Source organism: Micromys minutus, assembly GCF_963924665.1.
Source record: "Micromys minutus genome assembly, chromosome: 29".
In the NCBI taxonomy this organism is placed as follows: domain Eukaryota; kingdom Metazoa; phylum Chordata; class Mammalia; order Rodentia; family Muridae; genus Micromys; species Micromys minutus.
This window is the reverse complement of record NC_137964.1, coordinates 19911579-19927500: the sequence shown is the minus strand read 5'-3', so window position 1 is coordinate 19927500 and position 15922 is coordinate 19911579. Positions and strand designations below refer to the sequence as shown.

At 50.4% G+C, this 15922-nt stretch overlaps 1 protein-coding gene across 2 annotated transcripts in view; it reads left to right on the top strand.

Moving 5' to 3' along the window:
- Positions 1-15922, top strand: part of ADGRD1 (adhesion G protein-coupled receptor D1) — a 108136-nt gene that overhangs the window by 83329 nt on the left and 8885 nt on the right. For both annotated transcript variants that reach the window (XM_080940719.1, XM_080940718.1), the window contains 4 exons: positions 475-586; positions 882-1035; positions 9066-9132; positions 10367-10433. In XM_080940719.1, coding sequence (XP_080796845.1) covers positions 475-586; positions 882-1035; positions 9066-9132; positions 10367-10433 — 400 coding nt within the window. The remainder of the gene's footprint in view (positions 1-474; positions 587-881; positions 1036-9065; positions 9133-10366; positions 10434-15922) is intronic.

Genomic DNA, 15922 nt, shown 5'->3' with positions numbered 1-15922 from the left:
TCTGTCGGTTGCCAATCCAGGCCTCCAGGCAGAACCCTGCCAGGAATGACTATAAAAGAATGGCAGATCCTGCAGCCACCCTCCTGTATCTCTCCCTGCCGCCCTTGATGACACCCACGATGTCATGGGGGTGTATCTTCTGCAAGTCCTAATTCAGAATTCTGATTAGCATCCTCCATCCCCACCCCCACCCCCACAGTGGAGGGGATGAAACAGAAGAGGGTCCAGGGAAGTTGGATGAGCAACTGAAATTCTGGGAAGGGTTCGGGCTATGCAGGGTGGCTGGGGCTCGGAAAGGAACTGGGAGGCTGGCCAAGAACCATCAGGGTCTAAGCAGGCAGCTATGGCACAGGGCAGGGGGTAGTAGCTATGAAGATACCCATGGTTTCTCAAAGAGTAGCAGATGGGGACCTGAACGGGGACAGGCTGTCAGAGGCTGAGCTCAGGGACTCACACCTCCCTCTCTGTCTTCAGTTCCGTCAGCACCATTCGGAACCAGCGTTACCACATCCACGCCAACCTGTCCTTCGCTGTCCTGGTGGCCCAGGTCCTGCTGCTGATCAGCTTCCGTGTGGAGCCTGGCACGGTGAGTGGGTGCTGATCCTCGGCCTTCAGCTGTCCCCTTAGCACCCAGGTGTCTGTCTCCTCAGGAAATTCAGGGGAGGGGGTTTGTCGGAGTCTCTTCTTGAGTCACTGGGAGCTGGGGGTGGGCTTGGCGGGGGTGGGGGGCATGGTGGCACAGTCACCGGTCGTAGAGGAACTTTGGGCTGAGAAACTGAGCCTTGGCTCCTTATGATGAAACACGAGGTCTTGTGAGCCAAACCTCAGCAGGGCCAGTATGCACCCAGTAGTCTCACCCCTCACCTTTGCTTGGCGCCCAGGTCCCGTGCCAAGTGCTGGCCGTCCTCCTACATTACTTCTTCCTGGCCGCCTTTGCATGGATGCTGGTGGAGGGACTGCATCTCTACAGCATGGTGATAAAGGTCTTCGGGTCAGAGGACAGCAAGCACCTCTACTACTATGGGATAGGCTGGGGTATGTAGTAGCGGAAGGGCAGGTGGCTGGGGTGGGATGGGGTATCAGGTATGGAGGGGCATAGCTGCAGATGGGATTGGTCAGCATGATTCTACTTATGACCGTATCAAGTCCTGTCTCATGGCGGGTCTCGGGAAGAGTCTGTGCTCTGCTGTTGGATGGTGTGATCTATTCGTGTCAGGCTCGGCTAGTTCAAGGCAGCATCCGGGTTCTACTTGCTGGCCTAGGTCTTTCCTCCGTTTGCTCTGCCCATCCTTTGAAGTGAGGTGTTGACTTCACTTGGCCGGTTCCCGTTTCTTCTCCCGCTCTGCCTTCCTTTGGGTTAAGTGGGTGTTTTCCTGTGCGCGGTGCTTTAATGCTCTTAATGAGCTCTCCCCGTAGTCTCTGGGTTGCTTTCGTTAGTGGCTGCCCCTGTGCTTGCTGTATGCATTTCGGCATATTAAAACCTATTTTATGTTCTCACTAAATTACAGTGCGACGCGGAAGCGTTGCTTTTAAGTGGTTCTATTACTTTATCCCCTTTTCTGCGGTTATTGCTACACACATCACAACCGCGTGGGGGGCCACGGGCTATGATATCACTTTATCAACCTCTCCTCTCTAACGGGGGCGGAGAGAGGAGACCCGGTGTGTCTCCGCAGGGTGTGTCCTGTTATCCATCAGACCGACCACATCTGGTCCTCTGCCTTTGACCCCGGGAGTCTGAATTACCATCTGGCCTTGTCACCTTGTTCCCACTCAGCATTCCCTCGCTCCCTCCCCTGTATGCCTCGGAAGCTTATTATATTTCTATTTGTTATGGACCTAATAATGCAGCTCTATAAATGTCATTCGATATTATTGCTTTTTTAACTCAATTGAGAGAAAAGAAAAGAGGAGGGCACCCAACTCTACCGTTGCTTATAATTTCATAAGCTGTTGGTGTCACGTGTGTAGGTTTCTGTGTTTCTACACGTGTCCCTGCATCTGTGTGTATCTGTGTATGCGCACATGGGCGTGTCCGTGTGTGTGTGTGTGTGTATGTGTGTGTGTGTGTGTGTGTGTGTACATGTATCTTTGTGTCCACACTGGTGCATGTCTGTGCATGTCACTGCTGTGGATGCCCCTAGCTCTCTTCCCTGGGCTCTCTCCTCTCTCTGTGTATCTGGTGCAGCAGGCTTTCTTACCACATGCTCTTAGCTGTTCATCAGACAGTCTCTGTCTTGCCTTCATTTTACTGTCCTGGATGCTGACGTGCTTCCTTAGGAAACCTTGTGTCCCTCATTGCTGTTGTCTCCACGGTTGTCCCTGAAGTCTGCTCTTTCGTTCCATCAGGCCCTGGAGCCGGAGGGCTGCTTTTCTCCTGCCTCATTCAGCCTTTCCACTCCCTTTCAGCCTTTGCACTCAGTCGTGACCAGGCTGCCTCCCTCCCGAGCTTTCTGGCATCCTTCCTGGTCCTTATCAACTGTTGAAGCCACCGTGGTGTCTGCAGACACCTGCTTTGCTCTGCTGTGCTCTCTGACAGCCTCCAGTACCCACTGGAAGTACCACAGTGTCTGGGTTTCTCTGGAGGAGACCCTGCTGGCTCTAGTTTCCTCTGACCTCCATGCGGCATCATTGTCTGCAGGGCCCCTGTCGGCTCCTCTGGTGGAGCTTTTGTTTTGCTGATTATACTTCTGGGTTCCAGAGTGCCCATTTGAGCCGCGTTTCTCCTTTAAAAGAATAAAATATGCATTTGCTACCTGATACACTCTGCTAGTTAATGGCTTTGGTTATTTCTTTCAATGCCACTGGGCCCTTCCCAGGCAGTTTCTCGGAAACTGGACCTTTTGTGTGGGCCATGCTTTCTGCGATCTTGTGTGACTTAGGGTATTGTTCGGGGGCTCTGAGCCTCCTTCTGTGGCTACCTGTCCACTGGCACACTACTCTGTCACTTGGACTGTTCGAAGCTGGCCCCGGGCTGGCATTTCCTATCAGAGTGAAGGAACAGAGTGAGGACCGAACCCTGCTGGTGTCACTCTGTTCTTCAGAGGGCTCTGGGCAGGAACAGTGGCCTCTGACCTGCAGAGTTCCTCCCTACCCTGGGAGTCAGCTGGGGTAGGGAACAGAGGGCTGTGTAGATAAACACACTGTGGTCTGGGATTGGAGGGGAGGCAGCACAGGTGTCTAAGGTATCCTTAGAATGGAGCTTTCTAATGCATGGGTGGGATTTGGGCTCAGCCCCCAGGAATACCCTGCAGGCCTGAGCCATACTCATGTCACCAGGCAGGAAGCACCCCCCCCCCCCTGCACTTGAGGCTTCCCTGTTCTTAGAGTGATTTCGTGGCCGTTCTTGAATTTCTTTATCTCTATCTGCTGCTCATACTTAGGAAAGTTCACTAGGACTCTGAAAGTTTCAAAGATTGGACCCTTACTATGATTCATAGTCTCCCTGGGGCATGGCCGATACAACGTCCTGGCATTAGCTGGCTGGCTGTGTTGTCTCTTGCTCATCAGAAGGAGTCCCTGCCAGCCCAGCGGAGCCACTACCTACAAGTGCCGTGCTGAGGATGGGCACCCACCATTTTTGCCATCATTCTAAAACATGGCCCAGGCATCAAAGGCCTGCTGCCTTTTTTCCTGCCTTCCTTCAAATAGGTTTAATTTTCTCAGCCTTCATTATGCAAACAGCAGATTAACTGTGTTGACTGTGTGCACTTCGAGTTGGCAAATGCCATTTATTTAAGGCTGAAGTGGAGGCGGTGACACTTGACACTTTCCCAGGGATTCCCTGGAGAGGCCTGAGCAGGGGATGTGGGTGGGCAGCCACCTCCAACTGCTGCAGGCCATGCAGCTGGTACCCACTGTCCCCATGGTTCCCGTTCCGCCTCAGTGCTCAGCCTGGGTGATCCCAACAGTGCTTTTGTGTATGTGTGACAGACACAAGGCTGGTGTCCCCTGCTCTCCAGCCCTTCAGGGAGGCTGATCCAAATGTGATCTGCTTCTTCAGTCCGACCCAAGTAGGAGGTGATTCTGTCCTGTGACTTCTGACTTCTGTTAGGAAAGATCTAGATGGCTACTGTTAGCTTACTAGTTTCTTCATGGGAAACATGTCATTCTGATGGAGAGGGGCGGGTGATCAGGGCAGTTAGAGCTTGGGATGTGATGGGAGTGTGGGGTGGTTGTGTGAGTGTGGAAGTGTATGTATGTGAGTGAGTGTGTGTGTGTGTGTGTGTGTGAAAGGTGTGTGAGTGGGTGTGCTAGTCTACTCTCTCCAACCTTGAGGAATATTTTACTTGATCTGTCAAAGCTGAAGAAAAACCAAGCTATTTGCCAATATTAAAACACGAAGGACATTCCCTACAATGGCAAACTCCTTTCGAAAAGTAAAGCGGCAGGGCATCCTGCTCCCCAAGGTGGTAGGCTCTGGCATTTTCTGATGCCCCCATATGTGGTCCTCACAGAACTCAATCTGCAGCTCTCTCCAAACAGATTGCCAAGCAGCTCTGACCCCCTGAAGCCTCCATCCATCTTCCCATCATCCTGCACCTTAATTAATTTCGTCAGGAGCCCGTGAACTGTGTCCTTCATCTTCTCTGGGCAGGGTTGGCTTCTGGCCTAAGTACAGTCTGTCTGTAGGCAGCAGGTTCTTTACACCCCAGCCCCCTAATGAAGGAGGAGCTGGAGCTGGCACAGGAGACCCCGCTGCTGGCAGAGACCACAGGAGATACAGCCTTTTCCCCTCAGGTCTCTCCCCGCCAGCGCTTCAGCCTGCGTGAAACTGGAGCTTTTAGAAGCTGTATTACTGTTTTGAAGCTGGGGTGGGGAGGAGGTGTGGGGTCTGTTACGGGTTTGGTGGCAACTGCGACCTGAGCTGTGGGACAGGGGTTCGTGAAAGTGAGGAGAACAGGTCGTATCCCTGGGGAGATGAGGGACTGTGGCTCCTGCATTTTGATGAAGCCAACTGGAATTTGATTACCAACTCACTGTGGAGGGAAGGCATGAGGTTTATTGCTGTCTATTGAACTCGATGTCTTTTGTGACGTCCCCATCATCTAGGGTGAGACCCCAAAGAAGTAAATCCGTTCCAGACCTGCCTTCCTCTTCATTTTTATTTAGGAAGCCAGCTCAGCCTCTGAGTAGTGGTGGGAGATTTATTTAGAGTTAGCCAGGCAATGCTTCCTTCCTTCAGTCAGTTTTAAATGTTGTCCTAGCTATGGCTATTGTTGCTGCAACAGAACATCGGGACCAAAAAGCAGCTTGGGGATGAAAGGGTTTATTTCATTCACAGTTCCAGAGAATAGTTTATCCTCAAAAGCAGTGAGGGCAGGAACTCAAGCCGGACAAGGGACCTGGAGGCGGGAACTGATACAGAGGCCATGGAGGGATGCTGCTTACTTGCTTCCTCCTCATGGCTTGCTCAGCCTGCTTTCTTCTAGAACCCAGGACCACCAGCCTAGGGATGGCCCCACTCACAGTGAACTGCACCTTCCCTCATCAATCACTGGTTAAGGAAATGTCCTACAGCCAGGTCTTTATGGAGGCATTTTCTCAATTTACGTTCCCTCCTCTCCAATGTCAAGTTGTGTCAAGTTGACCTAAAACCAGCCAGTACGAATGTCAAGCACCGATTTCATGTTTGTAAGACCTGTCTAACCATGGGACAGTGTCAGTAAGAGGTTAAGAGCTAGGAGCCCAGAGCTCAGAGTGGAGAGGTCGCCACCTGGAGCCAGTGCGTAGGAATTCAGTACTGAGCCCATAAGAAGCTCACACTACTGCCATCTGCCATCAGAACAAAGTCCCAAGAGTCTCACGGTACACACTTTCCATGGGACACACGGGAAGGTGGCGTCAATGGTTTCTATGGGAGACTCCCAACTCCTCTCTTGTTTCTGGCCATCCACTCCCTTGCAGTAGTAGTTCCCCAAAATGTCTGCCACCTCCACCAGGGTCTCAGGAGTCCAAAGCTATCTATCTATAGGACCCCAATAGACCGGGGCTTCTGAAAAGTTACCATGTCCCAAGAGGAATGAGTGCATCTTGACTCAGAGAGAGTATGTCTATGCTGGCAGGGCCATAAGGATGCCAGAAAAATGACATCGTTTGCTGGAGTTTGGGGAAGACAGCTTCATATGAGACGTTGGTGAGAACAGCTGGGGAACCTGAGCATCCAGGATGCTGGTTATGATGGGATCAGTGTCACACACAGGGCGTTGCTGTTCACACGCATTTTGTGTGGCCCTTGCAATAGCCCTGTGCGAGCATTTCACAGTCTTCATTCCAGAAACAGGATCATCGAGGTGCAGAGAGGTTCAGACAGCTCTCTGGGATTGCATAACAAGTCTGGTGTATCCTTGGGAAGGATTCGTCATTTGACTCCATAGTCCCTGGCTTCTTCCTTTTGCTGCCTTTATCTGACTTCACTCTCTTTTTCTGCCTATGAATTTTTTCTTTTTAATTTCCAATGGGCAGTAATTTAGATTCCCAAAGCAGAGCACATGAGAGATAGATAAATATATAGAAAGACAGACAGACAGAAGGAAGTGTCTGTCACCTCTCTGCTCTGTACTGTCTTCCTGTCTATCCTCCCTCCCCCCTTACTGTCCTCCTGGCTGCTCCCCAGTCAGTATGTGATGGCATAAAACTCACACCCACTCCCACTGTCTAAAGTTTTGGGGGCAATGTTGCCATCTTGGGTGGACCATGAGAGCTTGATGCAAGAGATGTGCCTCCCAGAGCCCGGGGACTCCATGCCACCACACACCTCGGTGTCTCCTTAATGCTTGAGGTGCTGGCTGCATCTGGGAGGGAGCAGAGTCATCGCTAGTATTCCCATGAGGAATCACTATGGAGAAGTAACTGTCCTAGTCCCAGGGACACTCGCAGGGGAGGGAGGCTGAGGATGACCCAGATCCACAGCAAGGGCTGTTTCCCATGTTGACTACCTGCCTTCAGAGACTCCCTGGTATCCTGTGTATCTATCTGGCTTTAAACCGGTTTCAAGAATGGGTGGGAAATGTCCTTAAAAGATGACACTAGCCAGGTATGATGGCACACACATTTAATCCCAGAACTTGGGAGGCAAAGGCAGGCAGTGAGTTTGAGGCCAGCCTGGTCTACAGAGCAAGTCCAAGGCAGCCAGGGCTCTGTTAGACAGAGAAACCCTGCCTCCAAAAAAAGAAAAACAAAAAGAGGGAGAAGGAAGAGAAGAAGCAGCTAGACTTCAAACCACTCTCCTGGTATAGAGACAGAAAGCATGAAGCCAGCCGTCTATAGGGGGCGCTAGAGAGCTGTGGGGGTGGAGACATTGGGCTGCTCGGAGCTGAGAAATAGTTTTCCCTAGAGCAGTGGTTCTCAACCTTCCTAAAGCTGTAAACCTTTAACCAGCTCCTCGTGTTGTGGTGAGCGTCATTTTGTTGCCATTTCTGTAATTTTTCTACTGTTAGGAACTGTTAGGAACCATATGTAAATATCCGACAGGGGACCTCTGGGAAAGAGTTGTTTGACCCCTGAAGGGGTCGCGGCCTCCAGGCTGAGAACCCCTGTTCCGCAGTCCCCTCTTTTAAACACCCTCCTTGGAGGGATCTTGCGGTAGGGTGCAGAACTCATTCTTTTAGCTCTCTGCCCCCTGTCGGGGGAGGTAAAGGGCACTTGATCCTGAGCCTGTAGAAGATGCTGCAATGTCAGAAAGTATCTGCAGAATTTGAAAGGGATCAGCCTGAAAACTCAGAGGTGTTTTCCAGAGCGAAAGCCCATGCCACAGCTGAGCTAAAGATCACCGAGCAGCTTCCTCCTTGTGGAGACTCACATCTGAATATATATATATATATTCTCTGAACTTTTAAAGTGCAAGAAGCGGTCAGCTCGCTCTGGGATGGCTGGCTCTAAGAACAGTTTGACCCGGAGTCCTTTCTTGGCAGGGAGATGGAATGCTCTGGGAATTGCTGGTCTAAATGTTTTCCTAGTTTGTTCTTAGACCTCCCTTCCACTGCCTCTCCAGAAGTCTGACAAGGCTTAGCAAAACAAATTCAGCTCAAACTGGCTTAGACACAAAAGGAACTTAATGGTTCCTATAGCCAAAAAGGCCTATGGTGGTAGAATTCAGGTCTTGATCTATGGGATTCTACAACATAAATTCACCTTTCTTGATGTCCTCATTAGCAGAGTCCTGAGCTTGTCTTAACTCCCCATGGTGCTAAGGTGGCTGCACAATCCCCTTCTGTCCCATCTATGTCCCCATAGGGACAGAGTTTCTTTTTCCTCCCAGTCTCAGGGGCAGTCCCTGCTGGAGTCTTATTGGTTCATCTGGGTCACATGTCCATCTTTCAATCAATTGCTGTGGCCACAGGGGATTGATGGTTCACTGAGCCAGTCATGGGTCACACATGTCTGAGAGCTAGAAAAGAGCCAGCCTCTTGGCCCCATAGATGGGGAACAGAATGCCTGGCTAGAGGATTGTGGGCTCAAGTACTGGCAGCATGGGATGGTGCGTTTGACAGTCTAGTACAGCTGACCCAAGACTGTCCCCTAACCCTGCAGCTGTAGAGGGGTTTCTCAGCTGATGCTTTCTTAGGGAGCCAACCTGTGGAGCATGGAGTGCTCAGCAGAGGCCTGGGCCTCTGCCTGCTGAATGTCTAGGACACACATCTCTGTTAACACTCACCAAAATGTCTTCAACCACTCACACATGCGTCTAGTGGGTCAGTTGACTTCGCTAGGAATCGTGGCCCAAACAGGACACCAACCTTCCTTCTTGTCACCGTGGGTCACCCTGCCCTAAGTCCTGGGGCTATCACATACCCCTGAGGCTCCTATGTAGAACCAAGAGAAAGTGCTCTCTCTCTTTCTCTCTCTCTCTCTCTCTCTCTCTCTCTCTCTCTCTCTCTCTGTGTGTGTGTGTGTGTGTGTGTGTGTATGTGTGTGTGAGCATGTGTGACCCCTGACTTAGCCTTCAAGGTCCTTGTCCTAGCAATACTCCATGTCCAGTGCCTTTGCCACCAGGAGTCAAACACTTGTATTTGTGGACAGACGGGGATAGGAGCAGGACATGTGACATCTCTGTCTCTCCATAGGGTGCCCTCTCCTCATCTGCATCATCTCCGTATCATCCTCTATGGACAGCTATGGGACAAGTGACAGGTAAGTGACCCTGTGTTCTCTGAGCTGAGCATGCCTAGTGATTGGCAGGCCTCCTGTAGAGAAGGTTCTGGAAAGTGCTTCACAGTGCTGATCTCAGATGCCCATATTTACCCTGGTGTAGAGTGGACACCAAGTGGCTCTCCCAGGCCTGGGCATTGGGAGCAAGAACAATACTTTTGTGCTCTTGGATTTGGCAATGCAAAGTGGGCAGCAGTGGCACCAGTGGAGGTCAGAGGCAGGCAGATCTCTGAGTTCGAGGCCAGCCTTGTCTGCATACTGAGTTCCAGGATAGCTGGGGCTCTACAGAAACACCTCATCTGGAAAAACAAAACAAAACTAAATAAACAACCAAACAAAAAAGGAACCATAGTGTGGGTATTACTGTATTCCGAGATTGTTTCTTTTCTTTTTTTTACATCTACAGTCTCATTCTCTGCCGGTGTGGTGTATATACACACACATGTGCTTGTATGCACGTGCACATGTGTGTGTGTGCACATGCCATGGCACCTATGTGGAGGTTGGAAGGCAACCTTCAGGAGTCAGTTCTTTCTATTTACCAGAGGTCCTGGGGTACTAACTCAGGTCATCAAGAAGCCTGGCAGCAAGTACTTTTACCCACTGATCCCTTTGATGGGAATTTTTAAATTCGTGTGCTTCTCCCAGGGCATGGCTCTGATCACTCTTGGAGCCCATGTTGTGGCCTTCAGGCCCTTCTTGGATGATCAGTAAGTGTGCAGCATTCAGTTGAAGAAATGTGAGATTATTCAAATGAGCATGACCTGGGGTATACCAGCAGATGGGTCTTATAGTCCTTGCTTGGCTGGGAGGTGTGGGCCACATGCCCAGGGCAGATGTGGTAGGTGGCCAACCAGTTTTCTGAGCCCCACCGAAAGCACCTTCCTGGCCAAAATTTGACTTGCTCTGCAAAGATCCAAAGCCAGTTCCCAGTGTAGCTTTTTGTTTATCGTGGTAGCGAAGCTGAAATCTACTCTGGGCTCTGGCTGGACTCGTCAGGGGTGGCTGACCCAGGCATCAATTCTGAGAAATCCTCTCAGAGCAAGAGACTCATGAGATCACCATGGGAATGACTTGGACAGGAAGAGCGGGAGTCAGAGCGGTACCTAGAGCCAACGAATCCTTTCTCTGCACTGGGTCCCTGCCATTGTTACGGCTGCAGGGTGGAGGTACCTCCGTGGATGAGGCTGCTCAAGTAATTCTTTTCTCTCCACAGCTGCTGGCTGTCTCTGGGGAGTGGTGCCATTTGGGCCTTTGTGGGCCCAGCTCTGCTGGTCATTGTGGTAAGTTTCCCACCATTTCACAGGCAGAGCCAGACAGGTCAGGAGCAGGGCCATTCCGACTGAAGGCACGCTCTAAGACAAAGCCTCATAGTGCGGCTCACGTCTCTATGCTTGCCCCCCCCCACCACCACCAGAGGAGATGTGACTCTGAGCTTGGGCTACCCATAGCCTCAGGAAGACCCTGAGTTTGGAGCAGCCCTGATAAGCCATTAGTGTACCTCCACTGAGCTCAGACCTAGAGGCATGCACAGACTTCTCAGAGAGTCCCAGCACTCCAAGGCTGGTGTGATAGAGGGACCTCTGGGGACCCCATATTTAAGTAAAGATTTAGAGACAAGAGACAGTGATGATGGTCAGGGACACAAAGCCAGATTTCAGCCACACGGGACACCAGCCCATGGCTGAGGACCTTTTTGTTTTCCCTGAGGCTACTCTCTGTGGCAGTGCCACACAGGGTTATCAAGCAGCCAGACCCACACAGCATTCTTGTAACCATGGCTACCTCCCCTCACTGACCTCAGTGCCTGTGTGCTGATGTTGATGTCTGAGGATGTGGGAGTTCACAGACTACTTGGTGTAGTCATAGAGGCCAGGACATCCCACACACAGACCCCGGGCAGGGATTCTTGCTTAGTCTGAGTCATAATTAGTCATAATCGAAGTACCAGAGATCTTGCCCTTTAGCTACCTTTGCAGGGTGTTCTGGCCTTTATGGGTCCCAAGGTGGCATCACTAACCAATCCCAAAGGATACCCCTTGTAGAGTATCAGCAGGCTGGTTTGCTGACCCTAAGATGGGGTGATAGCAGGGAAAAAACTGTCCTCGAATCTCAAGTGACACCAGACTTCATGTCTCATGAATTAAAAGATAGGGTGATCTTATCTGAGGGCCACCCTCTCCCTCCATTTACATGAACTCTCCAAAAGGTTCATACCCCCTCCCCCCGTCCCTCTCCTCTCCTTTTCCTGACTGTGAATCTGTATGGCCACCCCTGGCACTGGTTGAGGCAGGACCCTGGTGGTTAATTATAAAGGAAACGGAGGGACATGTTGAACATCCTCATGAAAACTCCTCTGATGCTCTTATGCTAATGGGCACAATGATGCCTTCTTGGCTGAGGGTTTACAGAGGACAGCAAGTGAACCATCATCGAAGTGCCCTTCGGGGTGGGGAGGCCAGGCTCCGTCACTATGCATGTGGCTCCTGCTATACACATAACCATTGCGGTCCCAGCTGCAGTCTGCTGAGCTTGCTGCACATTTTCCCACCGGAAACTTTGCTCTGTGGGGTCCATAGGCCCCAGGGCTCTGGAAGTAATCTCTTCTGTTCTTGGCGGGACATGGGGTGGAGTGGAGGATCATGCTAGCTTTGAGGTTACTAGCTAGGCTGGGTCCTGGCTGAGGCTGGCTTGACCCAGGAGCCATGTTTATAGGTCAGTCCCCTGAGGTGACCTGTGGCTCCCAGGGCTTGGTTGCTATAAAATGGGTAAACTTGCATAGCCTTTTGGGAAAAGGAATCCCGAGGAACTGGAAGCTGTGGCCCAGCAGAGAGGACCGCAGGGTCTAGAGAGGGTCCCATTCAGCAGAGCGGGAATCACCATCCAAGAGAGTGATAAGGTCTAAGCCAGGGATGAGGTAGAGCCAGGTTAACGGGGGAAGCTTTCAGCATCACATGGTGTGGCTGAGGGCTTGAGGTTTAGAGTGACTGATGCTCGGAGAAGCAAGCAGTGTGCTGTAGGTAGCACAACTGCTGGGAGTCCTAGCCAGGGCTGCATGAGATCAGGACACACAAGAGTATTGGGTTTCTGATGCTGGGATGAGAAGGATCTTCGACAATGTGTGTCAATGTCATCTGCAGAGGCTTAGAGATCACAGCTTGTAATTCCCAGGTTGTCCCTAGTGCTGGCTGCTGTTGCATCTTTGGTGCCTTCCTGTAGAGTGGGGCATGGCAGAAACTGAGAGGAAGGTGCACAAAGCCTCTTAGGCAGTGCTTCTCAACCTATGGGTTGCAAAGCCCTTGGTGGTGGTGGTGAGGTGTCTAGTGTCCAATGACCCTTTCATAGGGGTCCCCTAAGACCACCAGAAAACACAGATATTTACACCATGATTCATAACAGTAGTGAAATCACAGTTATGAAGTAGCAACAAAAATAATGTTATGGTTGGGAGTTGCCACAACTCGAGGAACCGGATTAAAGGTTAGAAGCGACACGATTTAGGAAGGCTGAGAACCGCTCTTTTGAGGGATCCACGGTGAAGGGCAGGCAGCAACACCGTGCCTACTTTGTGGTTGGTTTTGAGCCATAGCCACGCTCACTGATTTACAGTGTGTCTGCAGCTGCTCAGCAGTGTTGAGACATTCTGCGGCTGACACTGTGGCCTTCAGAGCAGAAAGTATTTACTACCCAGCCCTTGGCAGAGAGAGAGAGAGAGAGGGAGGGAGGGAGGGAGACAGAGAGAGAGGGAGAGAGAGGGAGAGACAGAGAGAGACAGAGAGAGACAGAGAGACAGAGGGCGGGAAGAAAGGGGAGGGAGAGAGAGAATGAAAAAAAGAAAAGAAAAAGTAGACTAGTCCCAGGTAGCATGCTGTAGCTGGTTCTGCTGACTGCCAGGCCTCTGGCTGGGTCCTGGCATAGAGATGGGATGGTATTTTGTGCTCCCCCCACACCCACCTCGGAAGATGGTGGGGTTTGTACCCTCCTGAGCCATGCCCTCATTCACCCAGGAGAGCTCCGCCTTACTTCCAAATGAAGGAAGCAAGTTTAGATGCCAAGCATGACCTGACCCCATTTGTGTAAAAGCTCTCTGTGGGCACTTACTCTCCTGCAAGAGGGAAATGGCAGAGAAAATGTGGGGCGGATACTCCTGAACAGCGGCTCCCTGGGGAGCTGTGGGGGATGGCTGCCCCATGCTTAGACTTTGCATCTACAATCGCTCCACACTGCTAGCACAGTTCTAAAGATTTACTTTTATTTTTATTTATTTATTTATTTATTTATTTATTTATTTATTTATTTATTTATTTATTTTGCGTATGTGTGCCCAGGAGGCTAAAGGCTGTTGGATTCTCTGAATTTCAGGCAGTTATGAGGCACCCGGTGCAGATGCTGGGAATGGTCTCATGTTCTTAGCAACCACCTCTCAAGTCCAGACAGGGTCTTTCTCTGTGCATCCCTGGCTGTCCTGGAACTCACACTGTAGACCAGGCTGGCCTCAAACTCAGAGAACCACCTGCCTCTGCCTCCCAGGTGCTGAGATTAAAGGCATGTGCCACTATGCCCGGCTGGCTTGCAAACTTTGCAAGGAAAACCATTTTAGAAAGTGGGGTGCTTCTGTCAGAATACTGGCTTCAACTGGGCTATTGAGGACTGGCTTGAAGGCTCAGGAGGTCATGGGCAGTAATGGGCTGCTGTGGGCTTCCTAGGCTTTGAGCTAAAGAGACAAGCAGAACCAAGCCCTTCAGCATCAGGACCTCCCCTGCCCCATCCAATTTGAGGATGCTAAATGTAGCCCTGTCCAATAGACCAGCAGTTCTCCAGGGCTTTAACTGCTCAAGCTCTTGCAGGAAAGTACTATAGAGCAGGGGCTTGAATGAAGGACTTGGTCTCTTATTGTCATCGAAGTCAGATAACTGAAATCAAATGCTCATCAGGTTGGCCCTCTGGTCTCCTCTCTCCTTGGCCATCGGCCTGTGTGGGACCATAGCTGTTTGATTACAAGGACCTCAGTTTAATAATACATCACTTCTCTGAATGCCTTCACCTCAATATCAAGTGATATTATAATATTATGGGATAGAGGCTTGATCACAAAGGAATGTAAGTCAGCCCAAAGAGCCTGGACACTGATGCCCCCAGTCATGATAAAAGACTTTGGGAAGAGAATAGGTATTGTCAAAGTGCCCCCTTCCCAACCGCCCTTCCCTGGGAGAAGGTAGGACAAAGGTTGATTCTGGTAGTCCATAATGGTTTCTGGCCTCCCCTCTGGGTATCTGGAGCACCACGGGTATAGCATTGAGAGAGGGAGTTGGGAACCCAGCGCCTACCTTTCTCTTCAGCCATCTGTGAGCAGGGTGGAGAGGGTCTTAAAGCCGACATCCTCAGTGACACACCCATTCCAATAAGGCCACACCTACTTCAACAGGGCTACACTTTTTCTAATAGTGCTATTTCCTGGGCCAAGCATATGCAAACCGTAACATTCCACTCCCTGGCCCCCATAGGCTTGTTCAAACATGAGTCTATGGGGGCCATATGTAAACATAGCATAATGCAAAATACATTTAGTCCAACTTCAAAAGTTCCCATAGTCTATAGCAGTCTCAACAATGTTAAAACTCCAAAGTTTAAAGTCTCTTCTGAGATTCATCCAACCACTTAACTGTAACCCCCAAAGCAAGACAGGAAAACAGCTGGGAAAACTCCAAACTCTCCATCTCTATATCTGATGTCAAAGTAGTCTTCAGATCTCCAACTCGTTTTTTTCATCTTTGTTGACTGCAACAAACTTCTTTTTCCTGGGATGGTTTCATTCCCTATTAGCAGCTTTCCTCAGCAGATAGCCCACAGTTCTGGCATCTCAAACATCTTGGGTTCTCTGAGGCAACTTCAGTGTTACAGCATCTTGTTTCAATGTCGGGGATCCACACATGATCTTCTGGGCTCCTCCAAAGGGATAGTATCACTTCTCTGTAGCACACTAAGCTCAGATTGATCCACTCCACTGCTGCTGCTGTTCTTGGTGATCATCCCATGGTACTGGGATCAATGTCTGGGATCTGCACATGATCAGTTCTCCAACTCTATCCTCTCTAATACATTAAGCTCAGGTTGATCCACTCCACTGCCACTGCTGTTCTTGGTAGTCATCCCATGGTACAGGCATCTCCAATACACTGAGGTCTTCAGCTGCAATTAGGCTTTACCAATAACCAGCCTCTCACAGGCTCTCCTCATGATGCCGAGTCCCATCTTCATCTGAAGGCTGCTAGCAGAATATTGGTTTTCAGGCAACTAGGATAAGGTTCTTAAAGCCCACACCACAATGGCACACTTCCTCCAAGGCCACACCTACTCCAACAGGGCCTTCTAATAGTGCCACTTCCTGGGACAAGCATATACAAACCACCGCACAGATCTACAGGCCCATCTACACATTCACAGAGCTGTAGATCCATACATATGTTGATACACAGAACTACAGGCATAGGCCCACAAATACAGACACAGAGCTACAGGCTCATAGATCCACAGATATTAAGAGCTATGGGTACATAGATCCATGGCTACACAGAGCTACAGGCACATAGACATGTCAGAGCCAGAGCTATAGGCACATAGATAGATCAAGTCTATATAGAGTTATAGACACAGAGAGTCACAGTTACACAAAGCTAGAGACATGTAAGTCAACAGCCACATGTGAGTCTATACATAGAGTTCCCAGGCAGACACAGGGATGGTGGGACATAGATACATTCCACTAGAGAAC